The 17176-nt window shown below is 40.5% G+C and overlaps 3 protein-coding genes across 4 annotated transcripts in view; 1 reads left to right on the forward strand and 2 right to left on the reverse strand.

Annotated features, from left to right (window-relative positions):
* The first annotated feature begins 229 nt into the window (after positions 1–229).
* On the forward strand, positions 230–7403 carry plin6 (perilipin 6). Its single transcript, XM_008304253.1, has 3 exons — positions 230–405; positions 4654–4920; positions 5099–7403. The coding sequence occupies exons 1-3, from the start codon at positions 238–240 to the stop codon at positions 5486–5488; spliced, it is 825 nt and encodes a 274-aa protein (XP_008302475.1). The 5' UTR covers positions 230–237; the 3' UTR covers positions 5489–7403.
* Positions 7404–7963: 560 nt separating this feature from the next.
* Positions 7964–12103, reverse strand: LOC103374209 (ras-like protein family member 11B). 2 transcript variants are annotated; one of them, XM_008304256.1, is made up of 5 exons: positions 11018–12103; positions 10153–10340; positions 9816–9869; positions 9517–9593; positions 7964–8829 (listed from the first exon to the last, which is right to left on the reverse strand). In XM_008304256.1, exons 2-5 carry the CDS (start codon positions 10238–10240, stop codon positions 8419–8421), a joined length of 630 nt encoding a protein of 209 aa, XP_008302478.1. In that variant the 5' UTR covers positions 10241–10340; positions 11018–12103; the 3' UTR covers positions 7964–8418. The 2 variants fall into 2 exon arrangements, with proteins under 2 accessions (XP_008302478.1, XP_008302477.1); XM_008304255.1 differs by lacking the exon at positions 11018–12103 and having other exon boundaries at positions 10153–10429.
* A 2693-nt stretch (positions 12104–14796) lies between these two features.
* LOC103374211 (transcription intermediary factor 1-alpha-like) overlaps positions 14797–17176 on the reverse strand; it is an 18369-nt gene continuing 15989 nt past the window's right edge. Inside the window, exons 11-12 of the mRNA XM_008304257.1 lie at positions 16336–16447; positions 14797–14824 (exon numbers count right to left, since the gene is read on the reverse strand). Of these exons, the coding sequence (XP_008302479.1) occupies positions 14797–14824; positions 16336–16447 (140 nt within the window). The remainder of the gene's footprint in view (positions 14825–16335; positions 16448–17176) is intronic.

Consider the following 17176-nt stretch of genomic DNA (forward strand, 5'->3'; position numbering starts at 1 on the left):
GTTGGGTTTAGGACTTGGTGCTGATTGCTTTGTGTCGTCTCCACATGCTATAGATATTTATTTATTTCCATGTTTACAGCCTCTACAGACGTTTTCCCTCTACTCTGTACATCAGCTGCAGAAGGATGTTTCACCATGCTGAATGTAGTTTCCAACAACTTGCTCCTCTCTGTGCTGTTTTTCTTGGCAATGCTGCATTTTATTTTATTTGTCGGTCCGTCAGGTCGGGAGTGGGAGATGAGGGTGCAGGCGTACGAGGACGAAGATGAGGATGATGAGCCGAGCCTGTGGACCAGAGTCCGAAGCCTCCTGCTGACCCTCAGCCTGCAGCTTTACCACCGAATGATGAAGGTCAGAGAGCAGCTGCAGAACGCCGTCAGGACACTGGGAGGCGCTGCCGACAAGGTGAGGAAAACCAGCTTCATCCTTCAACTGGGGGCTTCTTAACTTGACAGAACAGGTGGAGATTTGTTCAGAGGAAACATGAGGAGCTTCCACAGCAGAAAACCTGAAAGTATGTCATAATGAAAGGCAGAAACATGTCGGCCATGTTCGTGACTCCAGACCGACTCCAAACTTGACTGATTTTAATTCACACCTCAAGCTTTTATTTCAACACACGTTCATTCTCTGTGATACTGAGGGAAACTGAAAAACATGAACTTTCTCAGGCAGGTTCTGCAGGTATAAGGAGCGACTGCTGTTCTCTGGCTTCCAGATGTTGCCCACATCAAATTCAAAACCCTGACACTTGCTTACTAAACAATGACGAGAACAGCTCCCTCCTACCTGAACTCTCTCATTCAGATCTACACTCTCTCCCGCTCACTACGCTCCACCAACAAAAGCCGTCTGATACAACCACCACAACAGGGCCCGAGGTCGATAGCTAGACTCTTCTCCTCTGTGGTTCCACAGCAGTCAGTTGATGAAGGTTTTAAAGAACTTTTACAGAAATGTGAGAAGCAGTTAGTGACAAACGTCTCAGTCTGAGCTCAGGATATTTTTATTGATTATCAGATGTTATTTAAAGCAGAATCATTTTTATTTTCAGTCACGCTCAGCTTCGGTTCCTCAGGATTCGTCGAACACAAACGTGCTTTTCAGAAGCTGAGATCTGATCAGTGTTTGTCTCTGTCATGCTTCAGCTGCTCCTGGAAACAAACCGTTATTTCGCTGATAAAATCTGATGTGCAGCAGAAACAGCTGCTCCCAGAGGACTGGGCCGGTCCTTCCAGCTCTGTGAGGACCACAGCAGCTTCAGATTTCAGGAAATGAGCACATTTGTCTGGTTCTCAGAGCTTCAAACTGCAGTTTGAGGGCTCAGACATGGGTGTAGAGTTCAGGTTTGAACCCAGTTTGGGTCCAGGGTTGAGGTTGGATGAGTAACTCTTTAAAAACTGTTTAAAAATCTTCCAGAACTTGATAAGAGGCCTGGGAATACATTCAGATGGTTCTAAAACTAATCTTACACCGTAGCAGGACCAAAAATGATCTAATTTCCTAAAACGACTCATAATGTTAAGCTTGATCAAAATATTGTAAAACTATGCAACTGACTTTCCCCAAAATGCCCAAAAAGTTTCAGAAAAACTCTTCAAACTTTGCAAAAAATAAGTCCAAACACTGCACAGAAAATACCCTAAAATCTGTCCATGAACTGCAAAAAGGGCTCAAAAATAGTGAAGCTAACAAATATAATTCACTAAACTGATCAAAAGGCTATAAAACAAACTGTCCAATGAAAACAGCAAACCTTCCAAAATTTCCCAAACACCAAAAGTCCCAGACACCAAAAGTGCAAACAAATATGCATGAAGCGTTTAAAGCTTGTGTTAAATTTGTACTAAAACTAAACACAAACTGTCCATTTAAAACAATCTGAAACATTTTGTTCATGTCAGGGAGGATCCTCAGAGATAAATAAACACGTGTTTACAGCTACGTGACCAAACACACAAGTGTCTGATCACAATCAGAGGAGCCGATCAGACCGATTGATCGACCACAGATTGATTAAACAGCTGCTCAATACTGTGTGAGGAGTTTCAAAAGAAGTCAAATGATGTTATAGACACATAAAAACCTGTAAACAGAAGTTGACCAACAGCAGCGTGTCGGACGTGTGTCTGTGCAGGAAAGGCAGCTTCATTAAACCAAAGTGATGTTTCCTGCCGTTTATCTGAAGTCGGCTACGTGCTGCTTGAAGCATCGCAGCTGATGCAGCGATAAGAGGCTGTTCAGACTCTCAGCAGTCTGTGGATCTCATGATAAAAAGCTTCATGAGTCGCTTCAGAGGAAACACAGCAGCTGAACAGTCAAAGTCAGACGTCATCATTAAACCTCTCCAGCTGATTACTGACATTAACAACATGGCGCTTGTTTTTTTTGTATTTCACATTTACTGAAATTCTGTCTTTAATATGCATACAAAGTATTATCTCAATAAATATGCACCAATTTCCAATTTGTTAATTTCTAGAACATAAATCTGAATGTTGGATAAAATCACCTAAAAGTCTTTCAATGTGTTGACATTATCAGCCAATGTTTTCACAGAGAAGATTGCTCTAGAAATCAGAAAATCCTGTCAAGAAAAAAGGGGAAAAAATGTTCTTCAGGGTTTTAGAATTTTACAAAACATTTTCTTCAATGTTTTTAGGAATAAAATGTTGCATAAATAAGTCTGTGAATGATTTATGAACAAACTTCTCTGTAAAGAGAGAAAAAAAAAGTACAAAAATGTCCAAAAACATGTTAAACTCAAAGTCTGGAAAGTCTTAAAAAAATGTGCGGAACTGAATAAAATGTCAGAAAAATCCCCACAAATATGAATAACATATCAAAAATAGTGAAACAGTTCCTGAAATTCCAGTAATGTCTCAAAAAATTTAAAATAAATTTAAAAAGTATTTATTTCAACGGATATATACAAAAAAAAATTTACTAAATGTTCAAAGACATCAATAAAATGTCCCCCCCAAAAAGTAAAAGCTGCTGAAATGTAGATTTCTGCATCAGAGTGGGAAGAAAAATTCATTGTGAGAAAGAAAACATTTTGTAAAATTCTAAAATGCTATTTCACAGACATTAAACTGCTGCAGTTTTACTGGTCAGGCTATGATGCATCCCATAATGTTGATGCTCAAAGTTGGTTGTGAAGAGAATGAACATTTACTTTAGATTGTGTTCAGTGCAGGAATTAAAACCCTGATCATTTGTGCAGCATCGTTTCCTGCCCTGAAGAAAAGACGAGTGTTGGAAACTGGTTTGGTTGCAGTTCTTAGCTGATGTGTTGTTCTGCCCTGTCTGCTGCACAGATGACGTTATAAGGCTCAGAAAGTAAAATCTGGACCCTCCTCTGTGCACTTCAGGAGCCTGTAACTCTGAAAATATTCATAGAATGACGGTAAAACATAGCATGGCTTCATTAAGTTACTGCAGATCAACAATCAGCTGATTCTGAGCAGGTCATGGAGGAGTTTTGTTTAGATCTAGTTGGTTTATACAGAATCGAGTTCTGCTCTGACTTGTCTGCAGGGGGTTTTTGGATTTGATCCGGTTCTCTGTTCAGGACTGTTTGTTTTGCAGAGTTGTTTTGTCGCTCGGCGCCGTCGAGGATATTTCAGGTCACAGTGTGAAAACAGCTGATCATCACGTTTACAGTGAAACCAGGTCACTGCATTTATTCACTAATGAGACCTCATTACTGTCTGTGTGTGTGCTGGAGGTCAGAGGTCACAGTCTTCTGTTTCTGTCTGACCCAAATATCGGAGGAAACATCAGATTCTTTCCCAGGATGGTCTGAGCGGCACTTTAAATGGTACTAGAACTCACGGTCCGAGCTTCATCTGTTGTTAAACTTCCACATGAAGACAACATGGAAGCAGCTTGTAACTTTGCACATATGTTGACATCTTGTAGAGCCCTATGAACCAGATGTTGTTTCCTACCAGTGAGTCCACGTCAACATTTGGTCAAAGTTTCTAAAAACCTTGTCTTGTCAAACTTTCTACACATCAAATTCCACTGATGTTAGAGCTTCAAAAGTTGGTGAAGTCACGACCAAAGACTTTATTTTTAGTAGGAAATATAGATACATCCATATACAGTATATATATATATATACTTACAGGACCTTTCTGGGCCCATAATCCCATCCTGGTTTGAATAATTTTGACCTTTTTCCATTTTTAAGGTTCAATAATTAAAGAGAGTTTCATTTCTGCGGATACTGAAACCTAAAAATGGCTTCTCAGGTTTTTTGTATTTGAGGGTGAAAACGTCTGAAAACATAACGTTTTGAAAATTTGTCAGTTTTAAATCCAAAATGATGAGTCAGTGAACTGCAAACGGAATCTGAGACGGTGCAGAAACGTGTTTCCTGAGTTCTGTCTGAACTGACCTGGACCGACCGGGCTGCTTATAAAGCTGATGAAGCAGAACTGTTGTTTGTTCTCACGTGTCCCTGTGGTCGGCTGGGAAACTCTGCAGGCTGCCAGCTGGATCCAGGTTCTAATGAGCAGAACAACAGAGACTCTATGTTGGTGTCAGACAGTCTGAAGGAGGCGAAGCTCTGAGTTGTGGCCGTTCTGCTGTTACCGTTACATATTTGAACCCGGTCCAGTTGCTGATTCTGACTCCTACCTGCAGGTGGGTCTGGGTCGAGTCCTGGATGTGGTCGATGAGCTGCTCCGGTCCCTGCAGAACCTCCTGGTGGTCCTGCTGTACCAGGTGGAGGGTCTGAGAGAGGCCTCGATCAACAGGGTCAGAAGTCAGGTGGCCACGTTAGCCGAGCTGAGTCTGGTCCGTCAGGTCCGAGACCTGCCGGTTCAGATCCCACAACTGATCCGAGAGATGCAAGAACTGTCCAAGATCCTCCTGCAGCTGGTGATCAACGGCACACCGCTCTACAACGTGGTGAGTCCAGAGACGCACCTGAGACACACCTGAAATACACCTGAAGTTTACCTGAAGACATGCCTGAGACACACCTGGAGACACACCTGACAAGTGTTTGTGCATCACTCGTGTGGTGTGTTGTGCTGCGTTGTTTAGTGTAGTGTTGGTGTCCTCCTGACTCTGTGTTGTGTTTCAGCTGCAGCAGTCGTCTCCTCAGGAGGTCGAGGACTTCCTGAACCAAGAAGACTTCGTGTCCGAAAGCTCGTCTCGCCGCAGTTCAGTCAACAGTCTGTTCCTGAAGGCCATGGACGGACGTCCTCGCCGACGCCGCAGTCTGTTTTCTCGGGTCTCCCGAGGTTCTGGAGGCCTGCAGAGTCCTGATCCACCCAATGGAACCCGCTCCAGCCTGAAGGACGGCGCTGAGATGGAGAGCCTGCAGCTCCCTACCGAAGTTGTCACCCAGCGACGGCCGTCTGCCACTGAGCTGCTGCTCACGCCGCTCAAACAGTTCGTCTCCCAGAGCCAGAAGGCCTTCGAGTACCTGAGCCCCAACGCCGAGGACACCGCTGCCAACGACGACTCCTAAACGCCATCCTGAGGTGTGTCCCTGCTCTGACCCCCAACTATTCACAACCTCTGGCCCCGCCTTCCGACCCATCACAGTGTCCCAGTTCGGCCCCTCATAATCAGATTCTGCCTCGGCTACTGCTGACTTGTTCGTTCGTGTTCAGCCACAGAGCCGTTGTCAAATTATCGACATGTCACCAACGCTGGAATTCTGCTTCTCCAAAGAGGCATGCCAAAGCAGAGAGGGGGGATTATGGGTAACTGCAGGCTCACTCAGAGAGTTAATTCAACAGAAAACAAAAGAATCGATTGTTACTAAGACAAACATCTTTGTGCTCTCCACCAATGAAACGATGAGAATCATCCACATTAAATAAACAGACGATAACTAACTTGAAACAGGAAACTCTGATTTCAGCTTAATTCTACAGACACCGCAACAGAAAACAGAGATTCTTCAAATGCTTTGCATTAGACATTTCAATGAATTTTTTAACTAGACAAAGATCAACACATTTTATGTTTCTGTCATCGACCTGTTCGTACAGCACCAGCGTCACCTGAACACATCAGATCATCTGTAATAATTACAGACACCACCTGTGATCTTAATCCTGTGTGACTCAGCAGTGTCCACAGGTAATATGTTCTTAATCTGTAAATTGTTAACTAAATTGAAAGTAAGTTTACAATCAGCCCAGAAGCTACACTCGACTTGTACATGAGCTCTGGTTGGAGGTCATTAACTTCCACAGAAGTCTTTGTGCCCGTTGTGACCGAAACTGAACTGAAGTATAACAGTGGTCGATGCAAGATGCCTACTTATTGGAGAAGTACAATTCCAGCTTGAGAGATGAGAAAATTAACTGATTTAAGGTTTAATTTATTTTTTCTGCATCAGGAAACAAATTCATCCCACAAAAATCCAAACCTGAATTCTTTCCAGTGTAACTGATAAATGTTTAAAGGTGTAAATGTGCAGTAATGGTAAATTTACTTTAAACTTCAGCAAAGAATGCATCTCAGTAGACATCAGAGTCAGTTTTCAGAGCCTTTAATTTGTCATGAAGTCCATGAGACCCTCTGAAAGCTCTTTTTGGGGGTCCAAGTGCTGTTAAAAGGAACTTTTAAACTGATAAAATCTGTGTTTTCCTGAAATGTTGTTCTGTTTCAGTTCTGTATTGTCATGTAGTGATGAAGGATTTCTGTTCAGAGATGTGTTGAATGGTTTATTAGCAGGTTTTCTGTTGGTTGAAGGAACGTTCTTTATGATTCAATTAAAGACTAAAATCAGAGACAAAATCAAATGTAATCCACACGTGAGTTTGAACGTCGGAACAGCTTGAAACAGAAAAGTGATTCTCAGCAGAAGCTCATTTATTCTCTTTTTACATTTCCTCTACTTTTTGTATAATCCATCCTGTACCTAAAACCCTTCATGTAACAGCGACGTGTCAAAATAAAGCTTCTTCAAGCATCAGGATTCAAAACAGACTCAGATTCACTTTGTTCAATCAGGTTTTAATTAGTGAAAAACTAAAAGATCAAACATCCACAAACAATAAATAGTGATTTATTTACAACTGAGCAGAGTTTCTGCAGGTCTAAAGGACGTTTCCTGAAAATTATTTACAATTTGTACCTTAAAGAAGAAACTCTTAAAACAATCATGTTAAACTGGTTCATTCTCTTTCTGCCTTTTATCAGTTTCCAGGTTGTGTTAGTGACTGTTGCCATGACAACAATAACGGTAGTAAACATAGTAAATGGTTTTCTTCATGTTCAAGGTAAAACTGGCATTCCATTTGTGTTGTGTTCAATGTGACCTGCAGAAACTCTGGAATATTTTAGTTTAAAACATTTTTAATACAAAACCCAAACCATGATCATACATGAAGATCTGCACAAAGAAACGTAACCTCCGTTTAAAAAAATAATAATAATTTTAACAGCAGCTTTAACAGTCTTCAGTAAAGACCAGTGATTTACTGGGTGAACGTCTTAATGACTCCATAAGACGTGTGCAGGCCTGCTAGCGCCTCCTACAGGCTGCAGGGTTTATTAAACTCTGGATGGTTCATCCTCTGAGGAGCAGCATGTTTGTTTAAGACAGTTTTTGAAAAATTTGGACATTTTTTTAAATTAATCATGTTCACTGTAGGCTGCCTTCAAAAAGGTCCATGTTTACCTGAAGAGTCCACAGGAACCAAAAACAGGTTTTAGATATATTTTTTACTTCTACTAAGTATTATTTTGCCCATTTAAACTAGCAGCACAAAGCTCTGAACCACATCTAAACCTAGAGAATATTTGAGGCGCCAGCTATAAAAATTAGGGCTACTACTAATAAATTAGTCACCAATTATTTATTTTTTTATAAAAACAGTCTAAATTCTGTAATTGCAGCTTCTTAAATCTAAAATTTTTCTGGTCTCTTTCTTCCTCTATGACAGTAAACTAAATGTGTTTGGGCAAAACAACACATCTGAGGAAACACTGATCCACATTTTTTATTATTTTTTACCTTTCAGAGACCAAACAGCCGATAGAATCATCCAAAAAAGAATAGTTTGCTCCAGTCGCACTCATGAGTTTACTGCAGTTCATACTCAGGGGAGCACGAATGTGTCAAGCTCATTTTATTTCTGTCAAACTTCTCATTGGTGCTAAAATAACAAGAAAATTCTAGTGGAGCAGTCAGCAGGGTTCATCCTCTGAGGAGCATGATCTGCTCTTCATGTCACTTTCTGATGGGTGTCAAGACATTTGTTGTCTCGGTGCTTCTTGGCTTAAATCTGTCCAATCACCCGCCTCTCTGAAACCAAACTCGACTTTCTTTGACCTCCTTCACGTCGGCTCTCCACCTGCTCGGTCCGTCTCTGGCCTTCGCTGTCAGACTGAAGCCTCCACCTCATCAGAATCGGTAAAATCAACCTATTGGCGGCGCCTCTACTCGGCCCGTTTCTTCCCGAACACAGCCGACACACTCCTGACAATGCTGCGGACGCTGGCTGAGGTCTTTCTGAGTGCCCGGCGCTCCCGGACCAGGTCGACTAGCCGGTGGAACACCAGCAGGACTCCGTGGTATGTTTCAGCGGCTGACACCTCGAAGAAGCCACAGCGCTGCGACAGAGCGAGCAACCGGCCCTCCTCGCTGGACACGTTGCGGTGACGCTGCAAGTCGCGCTTGTTGGCCACGATGACGACGGGGACGGAGGACGGCTTCCTGCTGCGGCGGATCTGCTGCAGCTGCTGCAGCGCCACGTCAAAGCTGCTGCGGTTGCAGATGTCGTAGACCAGGATCATCCCGTCGGCCCACTGCAGCTGTTTGTCGCTGATGCAGCAGCTTTTCTCTCCGACCTGCAGATGAACAGACGCCGGAAAGATCAACACCTGGATCTTGTCTCGTCACATCAATGAAAAGGTCAGAAAGTCTCAGTAATGAATGTACAAATTTCAATTTAATTCAAATCAGTGGTCGTGGGTAAAGCCAAGACCAGGATGAAGATGAAGGATTAAGGACTATCAGAGCTGCCTGACTAAACATCTAAAATGTTCAATAAAACTTGGTATCTTCAGTTTGTAGGTTTCTGCTCAGAAGGTTTTGTTTCCTGTAGTGAATAAAACAAACACACAGATGGAGGAAGGACAAAGCAGGTTTATACCTGCAGTCAACATCCAGTGAGTCAGACTAGATAAGTGATGTCACTTCCTCCTTTGTGTAGCGATGCTGTTCCATGTAGCCACTGTTCTGTTTCTTCAGAACTCAGAGATCAGGAATAAATTCAATAAAACCAAGCTTACTTTTTGTAGATTCATATAATTGATTGTGTTAATGTGAATACATTGTGTTATACTGAGTGCAGGACCTTGAGTCAAGTCCAGCTCATATCATGACAGACTCTGATATCTGTAGATATCATATTGTTGTTCAAAAAACTGATGTTAAACGAAATCTGTGATTTACATCCTGAACAGCAACATCGCCTGAAGCGCTGAGGATCTACTGTGTGTGTGTGTGTGTGTGTTAGTCAGGTGTGAACCTACCTGTGTGAACTGAGAGTCCCAGATGTTGATGCAGATTTCCTGACCATCAATTGTTTCGACTCGACTGTAAACAGACTCTGAAAGAACAAAAAAATACTTGAGTTCAGCTGATTAATTTTATGACTGCAACACTAATAATAATAATGACAATAATCTAGTATATACAAAAATAAAGTTTTGACTTGAAAAACACATAATTTAGAAGAAGTTTCTGTAAGTAGTTAAATATCTTCAGTATGTGAAAACACAGAAACGTTTCAGAGGGTTCATGTGACTCAATAATCAGATGAAGTTCTCACCGATGTCTCCGTATTCTCCGATGAATCTTCTGGTCAGAAATCTGACTGTCAGAGCTGCAGAGAAAAATGTCATTATTAATATAATAACCCTAACCCTAACCCTATAATATAATAATATGAAAACCAGAGTTCTGACTTCATAAAATATTATTTTTTTATCACAGAAATCCAATTAACTTAAAAAATCTATTTTATTGTATACATTTTACCAGACTAGTTTAAATCTTACATTTAGGAGCCAACAACATTAATGACTTGTGTCCATATTAAAGTCAAACAGAGGAGTGTGTGTGTGTGTGTGTGTGTGTGTGTGTGTGTGTGTGTGTGTGTGTGTTACCTGACTTGCCGACGTTGTGCGCTCCCAGCAGCAGGATGTTCACCTCCACCCTCTGCTGGTTCCCTTCCATGACCTCCTGCATCCCCATCTGGACGGTTATGCTGCTTGTGCTGCTGCTGAAGGAGCTCTGAGGCTTTATATACACTGTGTGGGCGGGGCCTCGGAGCCGTCAGTCACAGCCTGCCGTCCTGTGATTGGTAGACAGTCTTCAGCGTCAATAAGGAGGGTCGGCAGCTTCTAGTGTGAATATTTTCTAGTTACTCTTCTCCTCGCTGACAGTAAACTGAAACTTAGGAAACTCCGACACAGAGCTCATTGACACAGTCGATTACTAACCTTCTGAACCCCCAAACCCCATCTTTAAACAAAGACAAAAAAGAAGAATTGTCAGCCATGAACTGTAAAAAGAGAAAGAATCGTCTGATTTTTGAGCTTAAAACTGTAATATTTCATCAGAATCACTTGAATGTACACATCTCACTCATAAATAAAACAAAAAGCAACTGCACCTCCTGTAAAATCAAAAAAGTTTTGCTGCATCTCAGAAGCCATAACTGACCTTTTAGGTGAACCGACAGAAAAATAAAGAAAAAAAATGAGCCCACAGTGAGGAAAAATGAGACGGGAGCTAAAAACATCCAGAAACTGTTTGGAGTTCAGAGAGTTACCAGAAGAGTTTCCGTGATGCTGCTTTAAACTATATTTGGTGTTAAAATGTCTTCAATGTAACTGAATGAAAACATTTCTGACTTGTTCATATCTGACATCCCATCAGCTGCTTTGTTTCTCTGTGAAACATTTGTTTTTGTCTCCTTTACTTCTCTGAATATTACATCTTCTTCTTTTTAGAGTCAAACTGTCTCACCTGAACACTGCAGCTGTGAAAAACCTTCAGGACACGCTGTCGACCCACAATGCAACGCTGCAGCAGCTGCTGGAAGAGAAATATGAAGACGTGAAACATCTCAGAATAACTGAAGAAGCAGCTGTTGTGTTTGTCTCCACCAGCTGGTGTCATTCAGCATCACAGACTGTAGAAAAATCAGAAATACAGTCGGATTATTTCTACAGCTTCTGTTAGTAACTGTAGTCCTGTTGGTTTTATTCACTTCTGACAAAAAAATAAATGTCTGTGGTTAAAAATATTAAACTAACAATTTATTGTACTGCTCTGTAACCTCCTGGAGGAAACATTTAACTTCAGATTAAATAAACTCCAGATTATTTACTGTTTGCACCACAATTATCTTTGTTAATCTTTCAGTAGTTAGACAACACTTCATAATTGTATTAATTAATATGTTAATGAATACATTTCTTACATTAATAAAGATGAGACCTATAATGGTGTGAAATAATTTAGTATTATATCTGTTCTGACTGAACACTGATCAATAAACTGATCAGCTGGTTTTCAAATCCTGCAGATTAAACCTGACATTATGTTTAAGCAGCAGTTGAACAAACATTCAAACACTTCACATCAGACTTATTCCATAAATGTTCAGTGAAAACAACTTTCAATTGTTGTGATCAAGTATTTTATATTAAAAATATTCTATCTTTACTTTTGTATTATTGTGACATGCAGTTACATATGGTTCAGAAAACATCACTTCTGTATTAGACTTCTTTATGGTTAATGTGCTCAAAGATGGGACTTTTCATGAAGGCTTCAGCTTTTTTCATATTTTAACTCACACATAATCAAGAATTTTTTTTCCCAATATTACAGTGACATCAATGACAGGATGAGAAATAACTGAAAATTTCAATCTCAAATTTCAATGTGACAAAAACCTGACAAGACAGATTTTTATTTTTTTTTAATCTCAGAAAGTGTTTGATAGATCAATCTAAAATTCCAGAGATACCCTTATAAATGTATATTTTATTTAAATTTCATTTTTCAAATCATCCATTCATCCATCCATTATCTATACACCTTTTAATCCTCACTAGAGTCGCAGGGAGCTGGAGTCTATCCCAGCTGACTTAGGGTGAAGGCAGGAGACACCCTGGACAGGTCACCAGTCTATCACAGGGCTACACTTAGAGACAGACAACCAAGCACACTCACATTCACACCTACAGACAATTTAGAATCACCAATTAACCTCAACATCTTCTTGGACTGTGTGGGAAGAAGCCAGAGAACCCACGCTGCACGGGGAGAACATGCAAACTCCATGCAGAAAGATCTCAGCTGTCCTCACTGGGATGCGAACTGGCAACCTTCTTGCTGTGAGGCAACGGTGCTCACCACTGATCCACCTTGCAGCCCTCAGGCAACTCATGGTTGAGCAAAAACTCTTTTAAAAATGTGACAATTTGAGGTGATGAGTATCTGAAAGAAAGCACTTCATGACATGCAAGAATCCTGCATTTTAAGTACAGAAGTACAAAAGGTAAATGTACTTAACTGCAAGTAAAAGAACAAAGTCTGTCCCTAATACAGAATAATAAATGATAATCTTAGTTATCTAATGTTAAGGTTATTATAGTTAAAGCTCAATCAATTATTTATAAGATCAGATATTATTGATTCACTTCAGGCTTTAAAGAAACATTGCGGCTGTTTTTCCACAATTTTTCATATTTTGTAAAGATTAAATAACAGAAGAGAAAATCTGATTCATCAGGCAGTTTGTCAGTTTTCGTTGTTTGCTTAATTTAGGAGAATTTATTCAGTATTTAAGGTACTTACACAATAATAAGATGTTTAGCTGCTGTTTCTGTTCGAGCTCTTCAGTCACTGATCAGTTTTAGTCAGATCAATATGGATTCACTGATCTATAAAAACCTGATCAAACTGTGCGACAGGACACTGTTTGGATTTCAGTTCCCAGAATTCTCACCTGTCGGTGGCTGTTGGTCTCGTGATGTATGTGATTGTGTGGCTGCAGGAGCCTGAACCCTCCTGTTACTCCGTCTTGATCCTCTTGCTGTCTGAAGGACACCTCACATCCAGGAAGTCTTTCAGTCTCTTCCTCATCTGCGACAGTTGGTACGCCGACGTGAGCTCATCTTTGTCAGTCGATGACTCGTCTTTGTCTTTGTCTTTGTCTTTGTCGTCGGTCGAGTTGCAGTAAGCAGGTCGTGAGTTTGGAGCTTTCAGGTCCGAAGGATGAAGTTCTGAACTCAAAGTTTCTTCCAACTTCTCCTGGAAACTCTGCCGCAGCTCGTCCAGAACATCGTCCTGGAAACAACCGACCAATCAAAAATGCACACGGATTTTTATTCTAATGAAGTCAGGAAATTGATCACCACAAATTAAAAGACTGATCACAGACTGACTGAACAGAATCAACACCTGCACAGGTGAGTGTCACATAAACACCAAAACCAAACAGATCCGAGGGCCACAGAGACACAACCAAACACATTCAAACCTACGGACAACTTAGAATAACCAATTATCCGCAGCATGTTTTTGGACTGTGGTAGGAAAGCGGAGAACCTGGTGAGAGTCCACGGTGCACAGGGAGAACATGACAAACCTGTTCTTGTTATTTCAGTAGAAAGTAACGAGGCTCCAGTGATTTATTATGCTGCTGGTTATGTTGGTTAATGATTCATGTAGGCTAATAATCTGCTGATAGAGTCACTCAGAGGAACATTTAGTTCATCTATTGACAAGGATTCATTTCTCTGCAATCAATCGATTGGTTAAAGAGCAGCTACGATTAGTTTATATTAGTTTTCTGTACAGAGAAAAATTAACCAAACTGAACCCACAGTCTGTGTGATACTGAATGAAGTTCCAGGTGTTTGTACCTGCGAGTCCTCAAACAGAGTCCAGATGTCAGAGACGACCTGAGCAGCTGTTTGATATGAAGGAAACTGATGAAGAGTCAGACGCTCCGAGATCGACTGCAGACGAGACCAGCAGGACTGAAAACGCACACATAACATAGCTACGTTATCTATAACATCTGTATTCATTAATATAATCATCTTCATCAGTATTATCAACACAAATACAACTTTTATTTTTGCTGGTGTTACAAACGGACTCCATGTTATCTGGCCCTAAAACAGAGTTGATGACAAACAAGGCTGTAAAAATGCAGCTTCCTCTACTGCAGACTAAAGGAGCTTCTGTTAGAGCGCCACCTGCAGGATAAACTAGTATCATACAACACACAATCAGCCATAAGTCTGACATGCTGAGAGAAGGTTAATGCAGTGGAAACTCTAATTCACACAACTAAACAGGACATTCTTCTAATTAACAGTTAGAGCTTCCGGTTGACTCAGAATGATCCTCACGTTCACAGAGAACTGCAGACTTTAAATCTGGGTTTAGGAGTCAGTGTAAAGCATGGATCTCCAACTCCGGTCCTCGTGAGCTACGGTCCTGCAGGTTTTAGACGTTTCCATACTGCAACACACCTGATTTAAATTAATGGATCATTAACAGACTTGTGTAAAACTTGACAACAAGCTGTTGGAGATCCATTAATGTGAGTCAGGTGGGTTGCAGTACGGAAACGTCTAAAACCTGCAGGACAGTAGCTCACGAGGACTGGAGTTGGAGATCCCTGGTATAAAAAAAGAGAAGTGGATCAGTAGAAGGTCGGAAGCAGTGAAATCAGACTGAAGATAAACTGACCTCAGAGAGTCGACTGCAGCCTTCAACCTTCAGGTGTAGCACAAGACTCTCACACCTCTGAAACACAAACACAACAAGTTAACAAACATGGACAATAATACAACAACTAAACAACAAGAATCTCCACTAAATCCATGAAATGATGTGACTGAAGGCTTGTTTCCATCCTGCAGTGAGAAAGAGCTGATTAGCCGCAGAAGAAGAAGACAGACAGATGAAGTTGGGCTGCAGGACATAAAGTTTCAGCAAGACATGACATAAGGAAAATTTAGTCAAACACATCAGGATACCACTTGTTTTTGCTGCTTGATACCAAAAGAAAACTTGCTCTGTTCACATTTTCGATAAATTGACGTTTGTCTGATTTAAGGGTTCTTAAATACACTGAGTTCTTTATTTAACAGTCTGTTGACCTGCAGCTCCACGTCTTCAGCTACAGGAGAGAAATTTTGATTTAAAAAAAAAAGAGATTTGGTTGCACGAAGGAATCAGCTGTGTAAAAATATGTCACTACAGAAAGGAAGATGTTTGATGAAAGTAGGTTTGATCATTTAAATCAGCAGCACAAAGCCTTAAGAGCTCCAGTCAAGGTTCAGCCGATGGAATCATGATACAAATACTTGATTTCTGTTCAATTCATATATTTAAGGTGGAATCAGAGATTCTAATCCTCGCGCTTTGCTTACTGTCCATTCTGTGCGAGCAGAGTAAAGTCCAGAGTTCATCCTGGTTCTGTATATGAAAACAAAGAGAGCGGCCCGGATCGATGTTTACAATTACTCCAGCATGCACAGAACACAGAGAGGAAGGCGAGTCTGGGCCGTGGTAACTACGTATGATAACAGCTAAGTATCAACACAGACGTCTTCATTTATTCACTAAAGCTTCCTTCAGACAAAATTTATGTTTTGTCATCACTGTCATCATTTTATATTCAGTCATGAACCCAGAAGTTCATGTTCTTTTCTTAGAATCAGTTACATTTTCAGCATTTACACTCTTTTTACGGTTTCTTCTGTGCAAACTGGAATAAAATGAAGTGGATGGAAACAGACTGACAGCAGGAATTTCAGAATTTCACTGTCATTTCTCATCATGTCGTGGATTCAGAATCTCCAATACTGGACATTATATCAAATAACCACTTTGAAACTCCAGAACTTTGTTCTACTTGTATCAGACTATCTACCAGCATTTTAGTAATACCAAGTTTTTCAAATTAAAAGTATTCCATAAGTTTTCTATTATGTAACATGCAGCTACATGAGGTTCAAAAACTATCACTAGTTGACGCCTGCATTTCAGTTTTTGGTTAATGAGCTTAAAGATGGGACTTTTCATGATATAAATTACAAATATTGTACATTGTAGATTCTGGTTCAATGAAATGATGAGAACTAACAGTGAAAATTTCAAGTTTTTTTCTTAAACGGCTCCTGAGACATTGTTGTTCAAACAGCCTCAAATTTCAACGTGAGAAAAAAAAAACCTGCTGAAGGTGGGTCAACATGGACATACGAAGCTACAATTTTATAATAATCTTTTAAAATGTGTGGCGGCTCTCTGACCCTTTGGTTCTGCAGGCTGAGACTGGAACTCTGAGGACTGGATGGTCTGTCGGAGCTATAAGGGTCTGAAGAGTCCGATAGGTCCTGACATAACGAACAGAACCATTCTGACCTGCAGGAACAAGAGGACAGACACATGGACAGCAGAGACACAGAACAGAAAATATTATTAGCAGCAGCTTCTTCATCAAGAAAGTTCACTGTTCAATGTGAAATGACACACGACAATAAAAGTTCACCAGAACCAGCAGATGAGTCAGATTAAAAGTTCAAACTGACAGATGTCAAAGAAGTCATTGGTGTGGCAGCGTTTTGTTCAGGTGACTAAAAGTGTATCGCATACATGTGTGTTTAGAAAAGACACTATTATAGTACAACACATGCTAGCTATGTAACATACAAAGAACACACAGGCTGTAACGGTTAATTCATCCTGTAACCAAATAATTGATAAATTAGGTCCACATATGGCAGAACGACCTCTTCATTTATTTCTTTTCATGTATTATTGATCCTGTTTTAGTGGCAGAAAGGTTTCATGCTCATATTCTTGGATGGTAAAACCTGATAATTGCTTATTTGTTTCTCTTACGGCTGCAGTGAAGTTTATGTTCATTATTCCAGCACAAATGCCATTTTGTACAGTTGCTAAAGTTGCCAGATAAATGTTGTGAAGTGGAAAGTACCCATTAATGAAAAAGATTTAAGTAAAGTACCTTAAAGTTGTACTTCAGTACTCTACTTGAGTAAATGGACTCAGTTAGAGCCCACATTCATGTCCTTGCAGGCTACATGTCTGTGTACATGATGAACTGCACTAATTGTGGCTGTTTTCACAGAT

This window comes from Stegastes partitus, unplaced genomic scaffold (assembly GCF_000690725.1).
Source record: "Stegastes partitus isolate 25-593 unplaced genomic scaffold, Stegastes_partitus-1.0.2 Scaffold2179, whole genome shotgun sequence".
Taxonomy (NCBI): domain Eukaryota; kingdom Metazoa; phylum Chordata; class Actinopteri; family Pomacentridae; genus Stegastes; species Stegastes partitus.

Excerpts from the sequence above, each read along its gene's own strand:
- plin6 (XM_008304253.1), top strand. The coding sequence starts at position 238 with ATGAGGGTGCAGGCGTACGAGGACGAAGATGAGGATGATGAGCCGAGC. Across the intron at positions 406-4,653 it reads TGGGAGGCGCTGCCGACAAG|GTGGGTCTGGGTCGAGTCCT; the intron begins GTGAGGAAAACC and ends TCCTACCTGCAG. Across the intron at positions 4,921-5,098 it reads GCACACCGCTCTACAACGTG|CTGCAGCAGTCGTCTCCTCA; the intron begins GTGAGTCCAGAG and ends GTTGTGTTTCAG.
- LOC103374209 (XM_008304256.1), bottom strand. The coding sequence starts at position 10,240 with ATGGGGATGCAGGAGGTCATGGAAGGGAACCAGCAGAGGGTGGAGGTG. Across the intron at positions 9,870-10,152 it reads GCACAACGTCGGCAAGTCAG|CTCTGACAGTCAGATTTCTG; the intron begins GTAACACACACA and ends TTTTCTCTGCAG. Across the intron at positions 9,594-9,815 it reads CGGAGAATACGGAGACATCG|AGTCTGTTTACAGTCGAGTC; the intron begins GTGAGAACTTCA and ends TTGTTCTTTCAG.